This window comes from Cherax quadricarinatus, chromosome 29 (genome assembly GCF_038502225.1).
Source record: "Cherax quadricarinatus isolate ZL_2023a chromosome 29, ASM3850222v1, whole genome shotgun sequence".
NCBI lineage: Eukaryota > Metazoa > Arthropoda > Malacostraca > Decapoda > Parastacidae > Cherax > Cherax quadricarinatus.
In genome coordinates, this window is record NC_091320.1 from 5,708,334 (window position 1) to 5,730,569 (window position 22,236).

The 22,236-nt window shown below is 41.9% G+C and overlaps 1 protein-coding gene across 2 annotated transcripts in view; it reads left to right on the plus strand.

The window, feature by feature from the left end:
- The first annotated feature begins 5,450 nt into the window (after positions 1 to 5,450).
- Positions 5,451 to 22,236, plus strand: part of LOC128690634 (golgin subfamily A member 6-like protein 7) — a 70,101-nt gene continuing 53,315 nt past the window's right edge. The window contains exons 1-3 of one of the 2 annotated variants that reach the window (XM_053779361.2): positions 5,451 to 5,695; positions 6,878 to 7,045; positions 14,012 to 15,537. In XM_053779361.2, the coding sequence (XP_053635336.2) occupies positions 6,878 to 7,045; positions 14,012 to 14,644 (801 nt within the window). In that variant the 5' untranslated portion in view covers positions 5,451 to 5,695 and the 3' untranslated portion in view covers positions 14,645 to 15,537. Of the gene's footprint in view, positions 5,696 to 6,877; positions 7,046 to 14,011; positions 15,538 to 22,236 lie in introns of those variants that run through there. The other variant, XM_070089608.1, reaches the window with a different exon arrangement.

The following is a 22,236-nucleotide window of genomic DNA, read 5'->3' on the forward strand; positions in this document are numbered from 1 at the left end:
GATCTATGAATCTACCCCCGCAACCACAATTAGGTGAGGAATTAGGTGAGTACACACAGAAAGGACTTCAGGAAGTCAGAACAGGGGGGTACACCAACAAGGGATATACCAACAAGTGTTGGATGAAATACAACCGAGGAGGAGGTGAGATTGCTAAGTGACCTTGATACCTCAAAGGCAGTGGGACCGGACATCTCTCCGTGGGTCCTTAGAGAGGGAGCTGAGACACTGTGTGTGCCACTAATCACAACTTTCAACACATTCACTGAAACTGAGAAACTAATTGCTTTAGTGATGAATATGGGGAATACATTTTTGCCAATTTTACTGTAAAAAACCTCAAGACGCCTGTAACAATCGGATACTCCACACAAACATCCCAAACTTCAGTGAGAATCTAAAGTCACTGATAACAAACAGACAAATGAACAAGCACCACCTTCTCTTAGCTGGAGAGTTCAATATCAACCTTGGCGTACCAGATGATCAGACTGCAACTGATTTCATCAACAATATGAAGAATGCACTTCTCATACCAACAATAACTAAACCAACCAGGCTCACTGAGACAAGTGCAACCATAATAGACCACATATGGACCAATATACTAGCTCCCCTTAAATCAGGGATAATCACAGACAGCACTACTGACCGCTACCCAACCTTCCTCTTAACAAACATTAGTAAGCCACCACTCGAATACAACAAAGTTTCATTTAGACTCCATGACGAGGCCTCAATAAGGAATTTCACAGCAGACCTAGAGACTGTGGACTGGCCTACAGAATTCTCCAATGCCAATGGTATTGACGATTGGACAGACATTTTTCTTAACAAAATGCTTAGACTATACAACAAACATTGCCCTATAAAAACGAAACAGATCACGAATAAACGGCTTGGTTGCCCATGGCTAACCAGCAGCATTCTGAAATCCATTGATAAGAAACACCAATATGAAAAGCAATATAGACAGGGCTTAATACACAAAGATTTTCTTAAACAATATTCAACAGTTCTCACCAAATTAATAAAGAAAGCCAAACAACTGTACTACTCCAGCAGATTCACTGACACAAGAGGAGATATAAAAAAAGACCTGGAAAACACTTTCCCAGATTCTGGGGACCCACAAACTGAAAGAAAACAAGAATATTGTTCTAACTAAACCTCATGAAACACCACTGCATCCCACTGATACAGCTAACAAGATAAACGACTTCTTCTCAAACATAGGATCTAATCTCGCCAGTAAAATCCCACGTACTAATGCCCATGCCGGGGACTACCTACATGGAAATTTCCCAAATTCCTTCTATCTTGTACCAACTGAGCCCACGGAAGTCACCGCGATCATAAAGTCACTTAAAAATAACTCGGGGAATGTGTCTCACGTCCCACCATTATTGTACAAGCGAGCGGCCCATGTCCTTTCGCATGCTATTACATTACTTTTTAACAGGTCACTAGAAACTAGCACTTTCCCGACACTACTCAAGAGAGCAAGGGTTACACCAATACATAAAGGTGGTGACCCTACATATGCAAACAACTATAGGCCAATATCAAACTTACAATTGCTATCCAAAATCTTCTAGAAACTCGTGCACAGGAGACTATATTCATTTATAACGTCATTTATAAAAATGCTAGACCTGCTGTCCACAGCATTGGAAAATAAGGAATATCCACTAGGAATTTTTATTGACCTAAGAAAAGTGTTTGACACAGTAGACCACGGCATCCTACTCCACAAACTTGGCCACTATGGTATAAGAGGCCATGCTCCTGCATATTTTAAATCCTACCTTTCTAATAGGTATCAGTAAGTCACCATTAAAAACACAGCCTCATTGTATAATACGGCCACTTGATACTGGAGTTCCGCAGGGAAGTGTCCTTGGACCCCTGCTCTTCCTCATTTACATCAATGATCTTCCAAACATATCCCAACACCTGAAACCCATTCTCTTTGCTGACGATACGACTTATGTCATCTCCCACCCTAATCTTGCCACCCTCAACACCATTGTTAACGAGGAGCTGCTCAAAATATTGACTTGGATGACAGCCAATAAACTTACACTTAACACTGGCAAAACCTACTATATTATGTTTGGTAGCACAGCAGGTGTTGCACAACTTAACATTAAGATCGACAACACTCTAATTGCCAGACATAATGAGGGCAAATTCCTTGGCCTATACCTCGACAACAACCTAAATTTCAGCACCCATATCCAACACATAACAAAAAAATGTATCCAAAACGGTGGGGATCCTCTCCAAGATATACTACGTGCCGCAAACTGCCCTTCTCACACTATACCATTCACTTATATATCCATACCTCACCTATGTTATCTGTGCTTGGGGTTCAACTGCAGCAACACACCCAAAGCCAATAATAACCCAACAAAAAGGCACAGTAAGAATAATCACTAAATCCCATCCCTGGCAACTCTTCATAGATCTAAACTTACTCCCTGTTCAGAACATCCACACTTACTACTGTGCAATCTATATCTACAGGACCTTAAATTCCAATATTAACCTTGACCTAAAATGCTTTCTTGATAGTTGTGACAGGATCCACAGGCATAACACCAGACACGAACATCTCCATGACATTCCCCGTGTTCGACTAAACCTTTACAAAAATTCAATGTATTTCAAAGGACCTAAAATCTGGAACACCCTACCTGAAAACTCTAGAACTGCAGACACATTCATCACTTTCAAAACTACAGTTAGAAAATATTTTATCTCCCTGATCCACCCCAACAACTAACTACATGATAACCACCTGGTGGTTCAAAATTACACTCACTCACCCACTGACTATAAACCCAGATATACTAATCGTAATCTTAAAATAATAAATCCTAACTAGTCATAAGTTTGCCTATGATACTCAAATATAGACACCTTGTATCGTGCCAAAACAAAAGCATTCACATTGCTAAACTCACAAATTATGATGTAGTCACTTAGCCTTAATACCATAATCTGTAAGGATTTAATGTTAAGAATTAATCTAAGTCTGCTCGAAATGCCTAGCCATGCTAGGTGTCCTAGTGGCGCCCTCTGTAATTAGTATTTTATAACATGTAAACCACAAAATACCCAAAACCTGTAAACCCCACATTGTAACCATTATAGAGAATAAACTTGAATTGAATTGAATTGAATTGAGGTATAGAAGACGGCAAATGTAGTCCCCATTTTCAAGAAAGGAGACAGAAACGAGGCATTAAACCGTAGACCAGTGTCACTGACGTGTATAATATGCAAAGTCATGGAGACGATTATCAGGAGGAGTGTGGTGGAGCACCTAGAACTGAACCAGCTTAAAAACGACAACCAGCACGGATTCATGGAAGGCAAATCCTGTGTCACAAACCTACTGGAGTTTTATGACAAGGTAAGGAAGTAAAACACGAGATGGAGGGATGAGTAGATTGCATTTTCTTGGACTGCAAGAAGGCCTTCGATACAGTTCCTCACAAGAGATTAGTGCAAAAGCTAAAGGATCAGGCACGTATAACAGGATGGGCACTGCAGTGGATCAGAGAATACCTGACAGGGAGGCAACAACGAGTCATGTTACATGATGAAGTATCACAGAGGGCGCCTGTGACGAGCAGGGTTCCACAGAAGTCAGTCTTAGGACTAGTGCTATTTTTGGTATATTTAAATGCCATGATGGAAGGGTTAGACTCAGAAGTGTCCCTCTTTGAAGATGATGTGAAGTTAAGGAGGAGAATTAAATCAGATGACGATCAGGTAGGACTACAAAGAGACCTGGACAGACTGGAAACGTGGTCCAGCAACTGGCTCCTCAAATTTAACCCAGCCAAATACAAAGTCATGAAGATCGGGGAAGGGCAAAGAAGTCTGCAGACTGAGTATAGGTTAGGAGGCCAAAGACTGTAAACCTCACTCAAGGAAAAAAGATCTTGGGGTGAGTATAATACCGAGCACATCTCCTGAGATGCACATCAACCAGATAACTGCTGCAGCATATGGGCGCCTGGCAAACCTGAGAATAGCATTCCGATACCTCAGTAAGGAATCGTTCAAGATACTGTACATCGTGTATGTTAGGCCCACACTGTGTATGCAGCACCAGTTTGGAACCCACACCTGGTCAAGAACGTCAAGAAATTAGAGAAAGTGTAAAGGTTTGCAACAAGGCTAGTTCCAGAGCTAAGGGGAATGTCATACGAAGAAAGGTTAAGGGAAATTGGTGTGACGACACTGGAGGACAGGAAGTTTAGGGGAGACATGTTAACGACATACAAATACTGAGAGGAATAGATAAGGTGGACAGAGACAGGATGTTCCAGAGATGGGACAGAGAAACAAGGGTCACAATAGGAAGTTGAACACTCAGATGAGTCAAAGAGGTGTTAGGAGGCATTTCTTTAGTCATAGAGTTGTCAGGAAGTCGAATAGTCTGGAAAGTGATGTAGTGGAGGCAGGAACCATACATAGTTTAATGACGAGGTATGATGAAACTCATGGAGCAGAGAGAGAATCTAGTAGCGATCAGTGAAGAGGCGAGGCCAGGAGCTATGTCTCGACCCCTGCAACCACAAATAGGTGAGTACTAATAGGTGAGTATACAGTGTTGGGTTGATGGGTTCTAATAGCTTTGAGGTCAAATGCACATTCAGTGTTGGAGTTAGAAATTATGTTTTTTTTTTTTCTTTTTCGAAAGAACGCAATCTTGAATTAGTCTTCCATCCGCACAACTGGGTAGAACTCTTGATGCGAAAACAAATAGTAACTTACTGATGTTGACGTAATTGGGAGAGTCGCAGCACTGGCTCTGGTGGCCTGGTGGTTGAAGCTCTCGCTTCACACGTCGAGGGCCTGGGTTCGATTCCCAGTCAGAGTAGAAATATTGGGCGTGTTTCTTTCCACCTGTTGTCTATGTTCCCCATTAGTAAAATGGGTACCTGGGCGTTAGTTGACTGGTGTGGGTCGCATCCTGGGACACAACTGACCTAATTTCCCCGAAATGCTCAGTAGTATGTCACTGATGTTAACTATGGTCTGTATACCTTGTACATATACTTGTAGTAAATAAAGATGTTATTAAGAGAGACTCTTCAAAAGCACATGCCTCCTAGGCCTGTGATGTCATAGGCTGCACTGGCAAATCCTGACCAATGGCCTCCGAGCTTTAATGGTGTTGCCAACTCAAGTAGAAATATATAAGACACAAGGGAATACAAATCATGAAATTACAATGTGACTTTTGCGACCGATGACATGATTATATCTACAATGTAATAAGTTATAATATTAATTAAGTAATTTGCAAGTAAAGGTAGACATACGATAAAATGTTGACATGTCTTACCACTACTTAAAAATACTATTTCATAAGATTCGATTATTTTCAAATGTTTTCGTGGATTGATGCTGGTGGCTGTGTCAGCAGTGAAGACACCAGGTGACAGTACACCGTTGTTCAAGTTGTACGGGTGAAATTAAGAGAACTTATACATACAACGAGATGTGCAAGTGTTAATCACAGAACAAGAATGACGAGTTGTATAACGAATATTTTCGTTCTTTGTAGAACAAGCGGGAGGAGTTACAGAGGTGTTTTGACCTTTAACTGAAGGTATCCGTTATACAAGAGTGCTGCTACCTGCTGCTTTCTCCACACTGCTGAGTTAAGGTGAGTCAGATACGTTGCTTCCCCCTGAGCCTCTTGTAGCATTGTTACTGTACTCTACAGTGTATCATTTTGAGTTTTCTGGGTTATCCTAGGGAATTTACACTATGTTAGTTGTGCCTAAATAAACTTTCTTAAGCCTTCTGCAGTGCTAAGTAAGTTTATTCAGGTATACGCAAATACAGTTACCCAAAAAAGTCAAAGTGATTTATTTCCATTGGGGTCCTCTCCACTGGGGTCCTCTCCATTGGGGTCCTCTCCACTGGGGTCCTCTCCATTGGGGTCCTGTCCATTGGGGTCCTCTCCACTGGGGTCCTCTCCATTGGGGTCCTGTCCATTGGGGTCCTCTCCATTGGGGTCCTTTCCATTGGGGTCCTTTCCACTGAGGCTCCTTTCTTGTTATGTCAACAAAACTCTTTAGTGTATCCCAGTGGAAATACGTCACTTTATCTGACTTTGTTTGGGTTATCTTAGGAAATTTGCACATGTTGCTATGTATGATAACTTTGTGTACGTGTATTTATGTGCACTTGTATCTAAATAAACTTACACTCTCACATATGTTGAAAATGGTATAAAATATCAACAAGTTGATAAAGACACATGTGTAACAGTTAGGTATCTTTATTGTTGAAACGTTTCGCCAGCACAGTAGGTTTCTTCAGTCAATGAACTGTATGCATCAGACGTGACGAGGTAAAGATGATGTAATCAGTCCATCAGTCTTGGAGAAATAGTTTGAGGTGGTCAGTCCCTCAGCCTGGAGACGAGTTCACTTCCTTGGTCTGGAACGATATGAAGCTGAAGCATGACGATGGAGTCCTAAGTTAATATCTTTATTATGCATCCAATACCCATCCTGTGGACGGTAGTCAAAAGATTACAGAGGTACATAATGGGTCCAGGGACTGGACCCCAAAGTTCTGATAGCTGAACTAGTTACAGTGGTAATGACCTGTATGTGTGTTTATATCTGGCCATTGCTCTAACTCTTCCAAAGACCACGGTGGAGGGAAAAAATCTGTGGTAATCATTCATGACTTTACTGATAACTTCTTGGTCTATAAATTGTAAGAAATCAGTTTTATTTTGTAGAAAAGTTGTTATTGGTAATTTTGTCCGGTGAGAGATATTTCAGTAATTCGAGCAGTTATGTAGGCGAACTCTCACGTACTTTACTTACAGATGAAGCTGGTGACGCTAGTGACGCTGGTGACGCTGGTGAAGTTGGTGACGCTGGTGACGCTGGTGACGCTAGTTGACCTGACCACAGCTCAGTTTTCCCCTCGGCGGCAACAGTTTATTAGCTTCCCCCAGATAAGAGGACCTGTGCCTCGGGGCGGCCAGGTGGTGGTGAGCTTCCTGATACTTCCAACAGTTATTATACTCTTTGGTAGTAACATCTAAACAAACTCAGTCACCTGAGATTTTGCACCTCTTTCACTTTGCCTCAAATCAATTAGGTGAAACAGTTAAATACTGTTATGCAAATACTTTGACAATTAAGATAAATTAAGTGACATTATTTTATATACATTTTAGCAAGGTTCCCCCTCAAGGAAGGTTCCTTGATGTTGGTGAGGGGCTCTTGATTTAGGGAATTGGATCTGTGCTCCAGTTCCCCGAATTAAGCCTGAATGCCTTCCACATCCCCCCCCTAGGCGCTGTATAATCCTCCGGGTTTAGCGCTTCCCCCTTGATTATAATAATAATAATTTAGCAAGGTTACATTAGGTTGCTAGATCAGTTTTAATAAGAAATTAACAAAATGCCATACAAAAAAATGTATACTCACATATATGACTTCATGGTGAGGCAACGAATCTTCAGGTTTTCCGAAAAATTATTTAATATTAACACTAGAGCACTATTTTAGGCTCGAGTTCCTTGCTCTGGTTTTTAAGTTTTACGAGGCTTCTTGTGAGCATGAATAATCTTTACGTATATACTGAAGTACATACTTCTGTATTTGCAACTTGCTTGTGGCTGCTTTCCACATTCTCAGCAGTACTATTGTACGTTCTCATTAGTTTCATATATATTAACAATGTACCAATTTCTCTAGTTAGCTTTATCCGATGGATATTTTCCTGACACTAGCAGAACACTATCATCTGGATATAATAGTAATTTGCACTTAACAGAATTTGACAATCATTTACATATCACTAAAAGAATAAGGGGCCCAAAATATTTCCATGTGGAACTACACATGTTATTCGCGAGGGTTCTGATTATGTGTTACTGACCTTGATTGTTTTTCCCGTTGTTCAGATAGACGGTAAACTAGTTTATTAAGCCTGTTACGATAGATTGTTGATTTATACATAATACACTATGCCAAATGCCTTTTCTATTCCATAGTGACCAACCCTGGTAACTATGCAGGATATTATTGTCATTAGGATATCTAACTTCTTGGTAATGCACGCAGTAATAATTTTAATTTATAAAGGGGTGGACGGGTAAACTAGTGGAAGGCCTCGGTCAGTTGACCATAAGCTCCAGTGGCAGGTTATCATATGACTGAGACCAGCGTCAGGAAGCAGTTGTCCTGTTTCCTGACGAATCCTGGTAATACGTTGCTTCCTCGAGGATTTGACAGGTGGTGCTCCGTACACTGCGAGGCTTATAGTTACTGACATCCGATCTAATATTTTTTTCATGAAAACACGTTTAACTCTGGCAGACTTGAGTCCATCTGGCACAGTGAAAGTGATGGATAATTTTATTGTGAGTTATGGTACTTTCAGTTCATTTGCAATATATTTTTAGGAAAGTGACGAACTTTGTCATGTACTGTCCTTTTGGTTGGGCTCAACCTATTTAATTCCTTGAGTACAAATTCATAAAACGCACCTATTACCTTGAAACTGTTTGGGGTGATGCCTTTAGCTCTTTAATACGTTTAAAAACCATTTGAGTCTGTACTGAAGTTGCTCGATGCATCTGGTAGTTTACTGACAAATAATAATGCAACAGTTGTGAAGAATGAAACCGAACCATTGCCACTTTAGCTATTTCGACGTGTATATACTGCGTTACCAGACCACGGTACGGGCGGGGATTGAACTCGCGGTGCGTCGTAAAACTCCAGACCGACGCGTTACCAGTTTTTAAACCATGTTTGAGCGATGTTCTGATTTATGGCTATATTCGAGGACTTTAAAGTGTTGCCAGAGATTGCTAGGAGTGCTCCTAGAAGTTCTCCTAGGAGGGCACCTAGGAGGGGTCCTACGAGGTCTCCTAGGAGCGTCCCATTTTTATGCTTCCTAACTTTATTTTTAAGCCAGAGAAATTCATAAAGAGCCGCAAGATCCTGTCCATTTGCCCAGCTCACTGTTACTTAAAAATTTTAATCCCCCAATTGACTAGTTAAAAACTGAGAAAGTTGTAAGAAGCAAATTAATGCCTGAACAAAATGTAATTAAATCAAACTTTATGAACAGTATTACTGATTGTGACTGGAATATAAATTGAGGATTGTATAAACTTAGTTTATTCTTAATGCATAAAATTGGTGAGGGTCATAAGCTGTGCTGACAGATAATAACAATAATACCTGGAGTATACCTGGAGAGAGTTTAGGGGTCAACGTCCCCGCGGCCCGGTCTGTGACCAGACCTCGTGGTGGATCAGGGCCTGATCAACCAGGCTGCTACTGTTGGTCGCATACAAGCTGACGTACGAACCACAGCCCGGTTGGTCAGGTAGTGACTTTAAGTGCCTGTCCAGTGCCTGCTTGAAGACAGCCAGGGGTCTATTAGTAATCCCCCTAATGTATGCTGAGAGGCAGTTGAACAGTCTAGGGCCCCTCACACTTACTGTGTTGTCTAATAATGCTTTCATTCAGTAATATAATTTTTTAGTTGTTAGCAAGTCGTTTGCCATGATGCAGGTGGAACGCTGATGATGCTAAGAATAGGAATTGCATCCCCTTTCCTTGGATCAAACTTGATTATTCCTATTTCCCAGGCACTGCACATGAGATTTTTTCCTTTTTTTTTTTTGCATAAGGTAAGGTGAGTCAGGTGCAGGGGTGTGAAGTCAGCAAGTGATGTCTGACTGCGACTTCAGAGACAATCATCATGATTGTAATAATTAGCTGTGTCTGTTAGAGAGTTACGATTATTTACTTAAGATGTTTAGATTTAAAATTTGTAGGGAAAATATGTAGAGAGGTATATATTCTGATCTCATGTATGCTCAGCCCGCCTTCTTAATTACAAATATCATTTCACTGTTGTAAAGACAGTTGAATGGGAGACTGACGTAGGCATCTTACAGTGAAAAATCTGGCAATTATGTTTACCTCTCTGTCTGTTTCTGTTTGATCGGCACAAATTTTTGTCGCCGTTTCTTATAATTGTATTTTTTTTCCCATTGTGATATTTTTTATTGTTCTTTGTGGTATTATTGTTTTTTGTTACGATGAAATGATAATAGTTTTCTGAATGTCTTTATTTCTTGGTTTCTTTCCTTGCTTTCTTTCCCTGCTTTCTTTCTTTCCTTGCTTTTTTTCTTTCCTTGCTTTCTTTCTTTCCCGGCTAACGCGACGGTCTGGAGTTTTGAGACTGATCGCGGGTTCTATCCCCGCCCGTGGTATGGTTTAGATACATTCTAAGTGGACCAAATCTGCCGCCCAGTTTGTCGATTCTATATTCATTTCTTTTTCTGGGCTTAACAAAGTATCTTATCTAAGATTGATAATGAAGTCTTCAGCGCTGTGACACTCTAGGTGTTCTCCTCCCTCAGAATCTCAATGAAACTCACACTCACGCGAGCTTTTAAATCTCTGCACAAAATTCAATTTAAACCAGCAAATAATAGAGCCTACTAGACTGGAGAATACACTAGACCTCATCTTCACTAACAATGATGATCTGATAAGAAATATCACCATATCAAAAACAATATACTCAGATCACAACATAATTGAGGTTCAGACAGGTATGCGCGGAGCCCCAGACCGCCATAATGAGATTAGTCACGAGGGAGCATTCACCAAATTCAACTTCAATAACAAAAACATAAAGTGGGACCAAGTAAACCAAGTCCTAACCGATATAAGCTGGGAAGATATACTAAGCAACACAGACCCCAACTTATGCCTAGAACAGATTAACTCGGTGGCACTCGATGTATGCACAAGGCTTATTCCTCTAAGAAAAAGGAGGAGTAGATGTAAAACAGAAAGAGACAGGCGCTCCCTTTACAGGCGACGGAAAAGAATAACAGAGCGGCTAAAAGAGGTCAATATATCTGAAATGCGTAGGGAGACACTGGTCAGAGAAATAGCAAGCATCGAACTTAAGCTAAAAGAATCCTTTAGGAGTCAGGAATCGCGGGAAGAACTAAAAGCCATAAATGAAATCGAAAGAAACCCAAAGTATTTCTTCTCCTATGCCAAATCAAAATCGAGAACAACGTCCAGTATTGGGCCCCTACTTAAACAAGATGGGTCCTACACAGATGACAGCAAGGAAATGAGTGAGCTACTCAAGTCCCAATATGACTCAGTTTTTAGCAAGCCGCTAACCAGACTGAGAGTCGAAGATCAAAATGAATTTTTTATGAGAGAGCCACAAAATTTGATTAACACAAGCCTATCCGATGTTATCCTGACGCCAAATGACTTCGAACAGGCGATAAATGACATGCCCATGCACTCTGCCCCAGGGCCAGACTCATGGAACTCTGTGTTCATCAAGAACTGCAAGAAGCCCCTATCACGAGCCTTTTCCATCCTATGGAGAGGGAGCATGGACACGGGGGTCGTCCCACAGTTACTAAAAACAACAGACATAGCCCCACTCCACAAAGGGGGCAGTAAAGCAACAGCAAAGAACTACAGACCAATAGCACTAACATCCCATATCATAAAAATCATTGAAAGGGTCCTAAGAAGCAAGATCACCACGCATCTAGAAACCCATCAGTTACACAACCCAGGGCAACATGGGTTTAGAACAGGTCGCTCCTGTCTGTCTCAACTATTGGACCACTACGACAAGGTCCTAAATGCACTAGAAGACAAAAAGAATGCAGATGTAATATATACAGACTTTGCAAAAGCCTTCGACAAGTGTGACCATGGCGTAATAGCGCACAAAATGCGTGCTAAAGGAATAACAGGAAAAGTCGGTCGATGGATCTATAATTTCCTCACTAACAGAACACAGAGAGTAGTCGTCAACAGAGTAAAGTCCGAGGCAGCTACGGTGAAAAGCTCTGTTCCACAAGGCACAGTACTCGCTCCCATCTTGTTCCTCATCCTTATATCCGACATAGACAAGGATGTCAGCCACAGCACCGTGTCTTCCTTTGCAGATGACACCCGAATCTGCATGACAGTGTCTTCCATTGCAGACACTGCAAAGCTCCAGGCAGACATCAACCAAATCTTTCAGTGGGCTGCAGAAAACAATATGAAGTTCAACGATGAGAAATTTCAATTACTCAGATATGGTAAACATGAGGAAATTAAATCTTCATCAGAGTACAAAACAAATTCTGGCCACAAAATAGAGCGAAACACCAACGTCAAAGACCTGGGAGTGATCATGTCGGAGGATCTCACCTTCAAGAACCATAACAATGTATCAATCGCATCTGCTAGAAAAATGACAGGATGAATAATGAGAACCTTCAAAACTAGGGAGGCCAAGCCCATGATGACACTCTTCAGGTCACTTGTTCTATCTAGGCTGGAATATTGCTGCACACTAACAGCACCTTTCAAGGCAGGTGAAATTGCCGACCTAGAAAATGTACAGAGAACTTTCACGGCGCGCATAACGGAGATAAAACACCTCAATTATTGGGAGCGCTTGAGGTTCCTAAACCTGTATTCCCTGGAACGCAGGAGGGAAAGATACATGATTATATACACCTGGAAAATCCTAGAGGGACTAGTACCGAACTTGCACACGAAAATCACTCACTACGAAAGCAAAAGACTTGGCAGACGATGCACCATCCCCCCAATAAAAAGCAGGGGTGTCACTAGCACGTTAAGAGACCATACAATAAGTGTCAGGGGCCCGAGACTGTTCAACTGCCTCCCAGCACACATAAGGGGGATTACCAACAGACCCCTGGCAGTCTTCAAGCTGGCACTGGACAAGCACCTAAAGTCAGTTCCGGATCAGCCGGGCTGTGGCTCGTACGTTGGTTTGCGTGCAGCCAGCAGCAACAGACTGGTTGATCAGGCTCTGATCCACCAGGAGGCCTGGTCTCAGACCGGGCCGCGGGGGCGTTGACCCCCGGAACTCTCTCCAGGTAACTCCAGGTAATTGTTGTCTCGATGACATTTTAACTAAAACTAACCTATTGCATCAACTGTGACTCTCATTTTACTCTATCCCTCAGCTCTTCTAACCTCTACCAGACACACGCTCCTTCCTATACACTGTTGTGTGACTCATGCGTGTTTAGTGCTTGTTTTTCAGAATTAAAATAATCGTACTGGTAATTTGTTGTTCGTTCAGACTCCCACAGAGCATTACACTAATCCAGAAATTTGACACCCTTCATCTCATTGTGTTCCTTATACAGTAATGGTGAACATTTACAACAGCTGCACGGTGCCCCGTGGCCTGGTGACTAAACCTCTCGCTTCACATGGCGATTATTATTATAATCAAGGGGGAAGCGCTAAACCCGGAGGATTATACAGCGGATGTGGAAGGCATTCAGGCTTAATTCGGGGAACTGGAGCACAGATCCAATTCCCTAAATCAAGAGCCCCTCACCAACATCAAGGAACCTTCCTTGAGGGGTTCACATGGCGAGTGTCTGGGTTTGATTCCTGGCAAGGGTGCAAACATTGGGAGGGTTTCCTTACACCGGTTGTCTATGTTCACCATCAGTAAAATGGGTACCTGGGTGTTAGTCGACTGGTGTGGGTCACATCCTGGGACAAAACTGACTCAATATGCTCTGTATAACAAGCAGCTTTCTATATAGTATGTCATTGATGTCAGCTAGGCCTGTATACCTTGTGCATGTACTTGTAGAAATAAAGATATTATTATTATTATTATTATATTAATGCACACTCTCTTTATGATTTTCTAAATAAAATTAACCTATTGCTCAAGCTATGCTTACCATTTAACACAACTACCAGCACTTAGCTCCAAATTTTATTGTATACAACTAACGATATGTAATAATGTGGTAGAGCTTCACTGCGTGTTTTTCCACCTCTCTTAGAGAACTTATTCCTTCAGCTTGTAACCAACACTTTCTGCTGCTAGAGTTTTCTCCTTCCAATTTTTGATTGCTAGATAGGTTATCGTAGACTTGTTATTCTAGGATAGTAGCAGCCAGCTCGGGATAGAGCGTGACCAGCTCGTGGCAGAGCATGATCAGCTTGCGGCACAGCATGACCGGCTCGGGGCAGTGCATGAGCAGTTCGGGGCAAAAGGAGTGCAACTCGGGACAGAGCGTGACCAACTTGGGACAGAGCGTGACCAGCTGGGGACAGAGCGTGACCAGCTGGGGGCAGAGCGTGACCAGCTGGGGATAGAGCGTGACCAGCTTGGGGCAGAGCGCGTCCAGATTGTGACAGAGCGTGATCAGCTTGGGTCAGAGCGTGAACAGCTTGGGTCAGAGCGTGATCAGCTTGGGTCAGAGCGTGAACAGCTTGGGTCAGAGCGTGATCAGCTTGGGTCAGAACGTGATCAGCTCGCAGTAGAACGTGAGCAACTTGGGAAAGAGCGCAAACAGCTCGCGGCAGAACGTGATCAGCTTGGGGTGGAGCGTCAACAGCTTGCAGCAGAGCGTGACCGGTTTGGGATAGAGCGTGACTATCTAGGAGAAGAACGTAAACAGCTTGCGGCAGAGCGTGAACAGCTCGATGCAGAGCGTGTCCAGCTCCAGGGAGAACGTGACCAGCTCGCGGCAGAACGCGACCAACTCGCGGCAGAGCGAAGAAGGAACTGTTAAGTACATACCTATGTCATGATCATGGTTGCAATCCAGATGCTGCGTGAACACTGGGGTGTTACCAGCAAGATATAATATTCATCAAGACCCTCCCAGACAGGATAATCGCGAAGAACAAACCCAGGATGTTAGGTTTCCAACGATTCATGTAAGACAGTTTACTCACAGAAGGATTGTAACGTCAGTCAGCTGTAGAATTGAGACACTTATGCAACATATGTGTGGCGAAACGTTTCCTGAATAAAGATTCCTGTATGTTGCATAAGTGTCTCAATTCTACAACTTGTCGGTTTTTTAAACCATTTATCACAACGTCAGTCAGCTGCAGCGGTGTGGACCCAGCAAGAGATGACACAGACTTTTCCATGCCAAGGTGAGGGAATTTAAGGACGGGACAGCATGATAGTGATTTTCTTTGTATTTAACAAATCAAAATTGTAATTACACATTGCAAACTATGCTAAGAAATAAATCCTTAACTCAAAAAAAAAAAAAAAAATGCCAGTAGCTTATGTTTTTGGCCCTTAGGGCATTTTTTCTCCTCAGATGGCTGTTTGCCTGTAATATTTTTTCGTTGCTTTGGTTATCATTTACAGACAAATTCATTAAACATTTCCAATGATGATTTTCTTTTTTTTTTTTCTTTCATATGCCATTGATTAAAATTACCGTTTAACGATTAGATTACTTATTATGTTCCTGATTGGTATTATTATTGGTATTATTTGCTTAGCGCTTCTTTTTTGATTATAATAATAATAATTGGTATTATTTGTTAATGTTATTTTTCTGAGGATGATCATAAATTTTTTCTCATATATGCAACCTATACACATTACTTTTATACATGTAAGTTACCTTGAACGATTTTTTTTCCCAATATAATAATGTTTAATAAATTTTTGCTTATATATAAATTGATAAATTTACAATTTGCTTTTTATTAAAACCTTTGTTTTTCTCTGATGTCTTTCCCCCGTTCTTCCCGCATATTAACAAAATTTTAACAGTGAAACTCTCAACATTGTGGAGAAATACTATTGTCATATGTTTACCATATCTGAGTAATTGAAATTTCTCATCGTTGAACTTCATATTGTTTTCTGCAGCCCACTGAAAGATGTGGTCATGCTATTCCTAGAGCCTACGAGGCTAGTGTTTCCTAGTCCTAGCTCCACACCATGGCTAGCATATGACAATAATATCAACTCTATGGCTTATTTCTCTATCACAATTGATCTAATATGACATAATAAACAATATTAACAACATAGAAACATGATGTACACTATAGAATGAATAAAATATGTCGTTACGTATGTGGAGTGGTGGTGGTGTTGCTGTTGTTGGGTTTATAAGGGCCACTGACAGCATAGGCCATATATATATAGTGTTGGTGGTGGCGGCGGTGTTGTCAGTGGCCCTATATACCTCAAACAACAACGAAGGAGCTACACTGTTAATGCTACACTTTATCGCTGGTTGGCACTATAGCCTTTATCAACTCCTGCTGCTTTAGTATCGTACATATCGCAGAATCACTGAAGAAGACGCATTCTCTCCTCTCTCTCGGCCCTTTACCAATGGGCTGCCTGGCACCAGGAACTTTCATTGGGCCCATGGTGGCTTATTTCTCAGTCCCAGTTAATAAACAAGCACCAAAGCAAGGGATTATTATGAGATGTTTTGGAATGCGAGAAGTAATGCTCACTCGACCAGTGGACCAGTGACAAGCAGAATGAGACGCGTAGTGGCGGCGTCCTGGGGCGGGTGGACACGTCCAATTACGGGATCAAGGTCCGATATCTGGAACAAAATTTCGCACAAAAAAACGGTCCTAAAACCAAAACATCCGATAACTGGAGCGTGCGAAAACCGGAGTTCCACTGTATTACTGTGTAATGTCATGGGATCATGAGAAAATAGCAACAAGAGTGCATAACTGGAAACTGAAAACTCAAATGAGTCAGAGGAATGTTAAGAAGTGTTTCTTCAGCCTTAGAGCTGTCAGGAAGTGGAACACTCTGGAGAGTGATGTAAAAGAAGCAGGTTCCATACACAGCTTTAAGGAGAAGAACGATAAAGCTCTTGAAGCTGGGAGAGTGTGGATCTAGCAGCGACCAGCAAAGAGGCAGGGCCAGGAGCCGTGAATCAAACCCTGGAACCACATATACATGAACACACACACACTGCATGAGTGTGTAAGCTGAAAGTAATCTGGAAAAAGGTTGCATGAGAAAGTCTCGAAGTTTATATTAAATCTTTAAAAATTATAATCAATTCAGGTGTTTTTGGAAATATTATTGAAGGAAATAGAGAACAGGGATCTTTTAGAGTGTTCTTGAATAGAGATACATAAGTCAAAGTCAAAATCAAAGTCAAATTTTATTTCTTTGCAAGAGTACGTTGAGATTATGTATTTACAATAATGAGTTGCAGCACAAAGGGAGCCTCTATCATGCCTAGGCATTATGGGCATACTTAATTTAATGGCTTACAGACTAGTTAACACTAAAGAAATTTATCATAGTTTAAGTTGTACAGTAGTTTCAATAATAAATAATGAAATTATATTATGGGAATATAACATTGCGTTTTGCTGATAGTTTACAGTATGAGAATGTTACATCTGGGTGTAGGGAAATATTGTTCTAGGTAGGTATTTATACTACTACTATGTAGTATTAGTCAATGTATGAACTTGAGCGTCTAGTCTTGAAGTTTTAAGACTTAGGCAATTGGGAGATTTTTTGGTAAAGCTAAATACAGAGTATTGAGTATTTAGTCTAGGGTGAGTAAGTGCCTTTTGAGAAGAGTCTTAAAATGATGTTCAGACCGGGTTACTTTATTTTCTGGTAATGAATTCCAAATTTTGCGGCTCTTTATGTTTACCTGGAGTTTACCTGGAGAGTTCCGGGGGTAAACGCCCCCGAGGCCCGGTCTGTGACCAGGCCTCCTGGTGGATCAGAGCCTGATCAACCAGGCTGTTACTGCTGGCTGCACGCAATCCAACGTACGAGCCACAGACCGGCTGGTCAGGTACCGATTTTAGGTGCTTGTCCAGTGCCAGCTTGAAGACTGCCAGGGGTCTATTGGTAATCCCCCTTATGTATGCTGGGAGGCAGTTGAACAGTCTCGGGCCCCTGACACTTATTGTATTGTCTCTTAACGTGCTAGCGACATACCTGCTTTTCATTGGGGGGATGTTGCATCGTCTGCCAAGTCTTTTGCTTTCGTTGTGAGTGATTTTCGTGTGCAAGTTCGGTACTAGTCCCTCTAGGATTTTCCAGGTGTATATAATCATGTATCTCTCCCGCCTGCATTCCAGGAATACAGGTTTAGGAACCTCAAGCGCTCCCAGTAATTGAGGTGTTTTATCTCCGTTATGCGCACTGTGAAGGTTCTCTGTACATTTTCTAGGTCAGCAATTTCATCTGCCTTGAAAGGTGCTGTTAGTGTGCAGCAATATTCCAGCCTAGATAGAACAAGCAACCTGAAGAGTGTCATCATGGGCTTGGCCTCCCTAGTTTTGAAGGTTCTCATTATCCATCCTGTCATTTTTCTAGCAGCTGCGATTGATACAGTGTTATGGTCCTTAAGATAAGATAAGATAAGATTTCGTTCGGATTTTTAACCCCGGAGGGTTAGCCACCCAGGATAACCCAAGAAAGTCAGTGCGTCATCGAGGACTGTCTAACTTATTTCCATTGGGGTCCTTAATCTTGTCCCCCAGGATGCGACCCACACCAGTCGACTAACACCCAGGTACCTATTTGCTGCTAGGTGAACAGGACAACAGGTGTAAGGAAACGTCGAATGTTTCCACCCGCCGGGAATCGAACCCGGGCCCTCCGTGTGTGAAGCGGGAGCTTTAGCCACCAGGCCACCTTGAAGGTAAGATCCTTGACATGATCACTCCCAGGTCTTTGACGTTGGTTTTTCGCTCTATTTTGTGGCCGGAATTTGTTTTGTACTCTGAAGAAGTTTTAATTTCCTCGTGTTTACCATATCGGAGTAATTGAAATTTCTCATCGGTGAACTTCATATTGTTTTCTGCAGCCCATTGAAAGATTTGGTTGATGTCTGCCTGGAGCCTTGCAGTGTCTGCAATGGAAGACACTGTCATGCAGATTCGGGTGTCATCTGCAAAGGAAGACACGGTGCTGTGGCTGACATCATTGTCTATGTCACATATGAGGATGAGAAACAAGATGGGAGCGAGTACTGTGCCTTATGGAACAGAGCTTTTCACCGTAGCCGCCTCAGACTTTACTCTGTTGACTACTACTCTTTGTGTTCTGTTTGTGAGGAAATTATAGATTCATCTACCAACTTTTCCTGTTATTCCTTTAGCACGCATTTTGTGTGCTATTACGCCATGATCACACTTGTCGAAGGCTTTTGCAAAGTCTGTATATATTACATCTGCATTCTTTTTGTCTTCTAGTGCATTTAGGACCTTGTCGTAGTGATCCAATAGTTGAGACAGACAGGAGCGACCTGTTCTAAACCCATGTTGCCCTGGGTTGTGTAATTGATGGGTTTCTAGATGGGTGGCGATCTTGCTTCTTAGGACCCTTTCAAAGATTTTTATGATATGGGATGTTAGTGCTATCGGTCTGTAGTTCTTTGCTAATGCTTTACTGCCCCCTTTGTGGAGTGGGGCTATGTCTGTTGTTTTTAGTAACTGTGGGACGACCCCCGTGTCAATGCTCCCTCTCCATAGGATGGTAAAAGCTCGTGATAGGGGCTTTTTGCAGTTCTTGATGAACACGGAGTTCCATGAGTCTGGCCCTGGGGCAGAGTGCATGGGCATGTCATTTATCGCCTGTTCAAAGTCATTTGGTGTCAGGATAACATCAGATAGGCTTGTGTTAACCAAATTCTGTGGCTCTCTCATAAAAAAATCATTTTGATCATCGACTCTCAGTCTGGTTAGCGGCTTGCTAAAAACTGAGTCATACTGGGACTTTAGTAGCTCACTCATTTCCTTGCTGTCATCTGTGTAGGACCCATTTTGTTTAAGTAGGGGCCCAATACTGGACGTTGTTCTCGACTTTGATTTGGCATAGGAAAAGAAATACTTTGGGTTTCTTTCGATTTCATTTATGGCTTTTAGTTCTTCCCGCGATTCCTGACTCCTATAAGATTCCTTTAGATTAAGTTCGATGTTTGCTATTTCTCTGACCAGTGACTCCCTACGCATTTCAGATATATTGGCCTCTTTTAGCCGCTCTGTTATTCTTTTCCGTCGCCTGTAAAGGGAGCGCCTGTCTCTTTCTATTTTACATTTACTCCTCCTTTTTCATAAAGGAATAAGCCTTGAGCATACATCGAGTGCCACCGAGTTAATCTGTTCTAGGCATAAGTTGGGGTCTGTGTTGCTTAGTCTATCTTCCCAGCTGATATCGGTTAGGACTTGGTTTACTTGGTCCCACTTTATGTTCTTGTTATTGAAGTTGAATTTGGTGAAGGCTCCTTCGTGACTAATCTCATTATGTCGGTCTGGGGCTCCGCGCATACATGTCTGAACCTCGATTTTGTTGTGATCTGAGTATATTGTTCTTGATATGGTGACATTTCGTATCAGATCATTATTGTTAGTGAAGATGAGGTCTAGTGTATTTTCCAGTCTAGTAGGCTATATTATTTGCTTGTTTAAGTTGAATTTTGTGCAGAGATTTAAAAGCTCGTGTGAGTGTGAGTTCTCGTCAGAGTTGCCTCCTGGTGTTATCACTGCAACAACATTATTTGCTATATTCCTCCATTTTAGGTGCCTTAAGTTGAAATCCCCCAGGAGCAAGATGTTGGGGGCAGGAACTGGCAGATTTTCAAGACAGTGGTCAATTTTTAACAGCTGTTCCTGGAATTGCTGGGACGTTGCATCCGGAGGCTTGTAGACTACCACAATGACTAGGTTTTGGTTCTCGATCTTTACTGTTAAAACTTCGACTACATCATTTGAGGCATTAAGCAGTTCTGTGCAAACAAATGACTCTGCGATGTACAGGCCAACCCCTTCTTTTGCCTGTTCACTCTGTCGCATCTGTATAGGTTGTAACCTGGGATCCATATTTCGTTGCCCAAGTGATCCTTTATGTGGGTCTCTGTGAAAGCCGTGAACATTGCATTTGCCTCTGCAAGCAGTCCATGGATGAAAGATATTTTGTTGTTCGTTGCTGGCTTTAGACCCTGTATATTTGCAAAGAAGAATGTCATCGGACTGGTGGTATTGATGGTACTGGGGAGGACTTTTTTTTTCCGGCATTAGTATCTGTATCTGTTGGTTTGGAGTGGAGGCCATCGACTGTGGTTCCACTCCAGGAATGACTGGATGTGGTGTACGATTTCTGCCATTTCCTGCCAGTTTTTTTTCCTTCCTGGCACTAAAAAACCTCTCCCTCTTGAGTGGCTGTGGCTACCCAGGTTTTCCCATGGTCTGGATGTTTTGTATCTTTTTGTCCCCTTTAGATGGTGTGCCTGGCAATTTAAGTTATAGCACAGTCTTTCGTGTACTGAAGAGGGACACATTTCAGGGTGAAAAAGCTTACAGGAAGGGAGTTTGCATTTTCCTGTTGCCATATGGGCACGGCATTTTCTAGGGTGGTCAAAGTTGCACGTCCCATCTGTTTTTCCAGATTTCCCATGCCTACAGATACCAAGTGCATGGTATGTGCACAGGCTTGGTTTCCTTTTGCCTTGGGTTTCTGTGATTGTATTCCCTGTTGGTGCATGTTTACCTGTCTCTTTCCTATCCTCACTAGCACTAACAATGGGGCTCTCACCAGTTGTTTTTGGTAATGTATCCTCACTATTGCTAGTGGAGTCCCCTTGTTTGCTATCTCCTGTGGTATTACTAGTTTGTAATATTGGTTTTATCTTGTCCTTGACTATTCTTACTGCGGCTTTTTGTTGGCTTATTATTGGCTTTAGGTGTGTTGCTGCAGATGAACCCCAAGCACAGATAGCATAGGTGAGGTATGGATATATAAGTGAATGGTATAGTGTGATAAGGGCAGTTTGCGGTACGTAGTATCGTATCTTGGAGAGGATCCCCACCGTTTTGGATACTTTTTTTTGTTATGTGTTGGATATGGGTGCTGAAATTTAGGTTGTTGTTGAGGTATAGGCCAAGGAATTTGCCCTCATTATGTCTGGCAATTAGAATGTTGTCGATCTTAATGATCTCGATGTTGCCGAAAAGAGGAGGAGGTCCAAGCAAATATGAGCACGGGGAACTCATTTGCTGCGAAGGAACTCCCTGCGATCGTATTTTCTTGGACCTCCTCCTCTTTTCTGCAACATTGCATGCTCCTGATGACCTGTTGATTGCAACATGAAAGGCCTAAAGCTATCATTCAACTTCAATTCAATTCAATTCAATTCAAAGTTTATTCTCTATAAAGATTACAATGTTGAATTTACAGAATTTGGTTGTTGTGTGGTTTACATGTAGTTAAATAATGATTACAGAGTGTACCACTAGAACGCCTAGCATGGCTAGGCATTTCGGGCAGATTTAGTTTAATTCTTTATTTTAAAATATTACAAATTATGAGGTAAGTTGGTATTATGGCTAAGTGACTAAATAC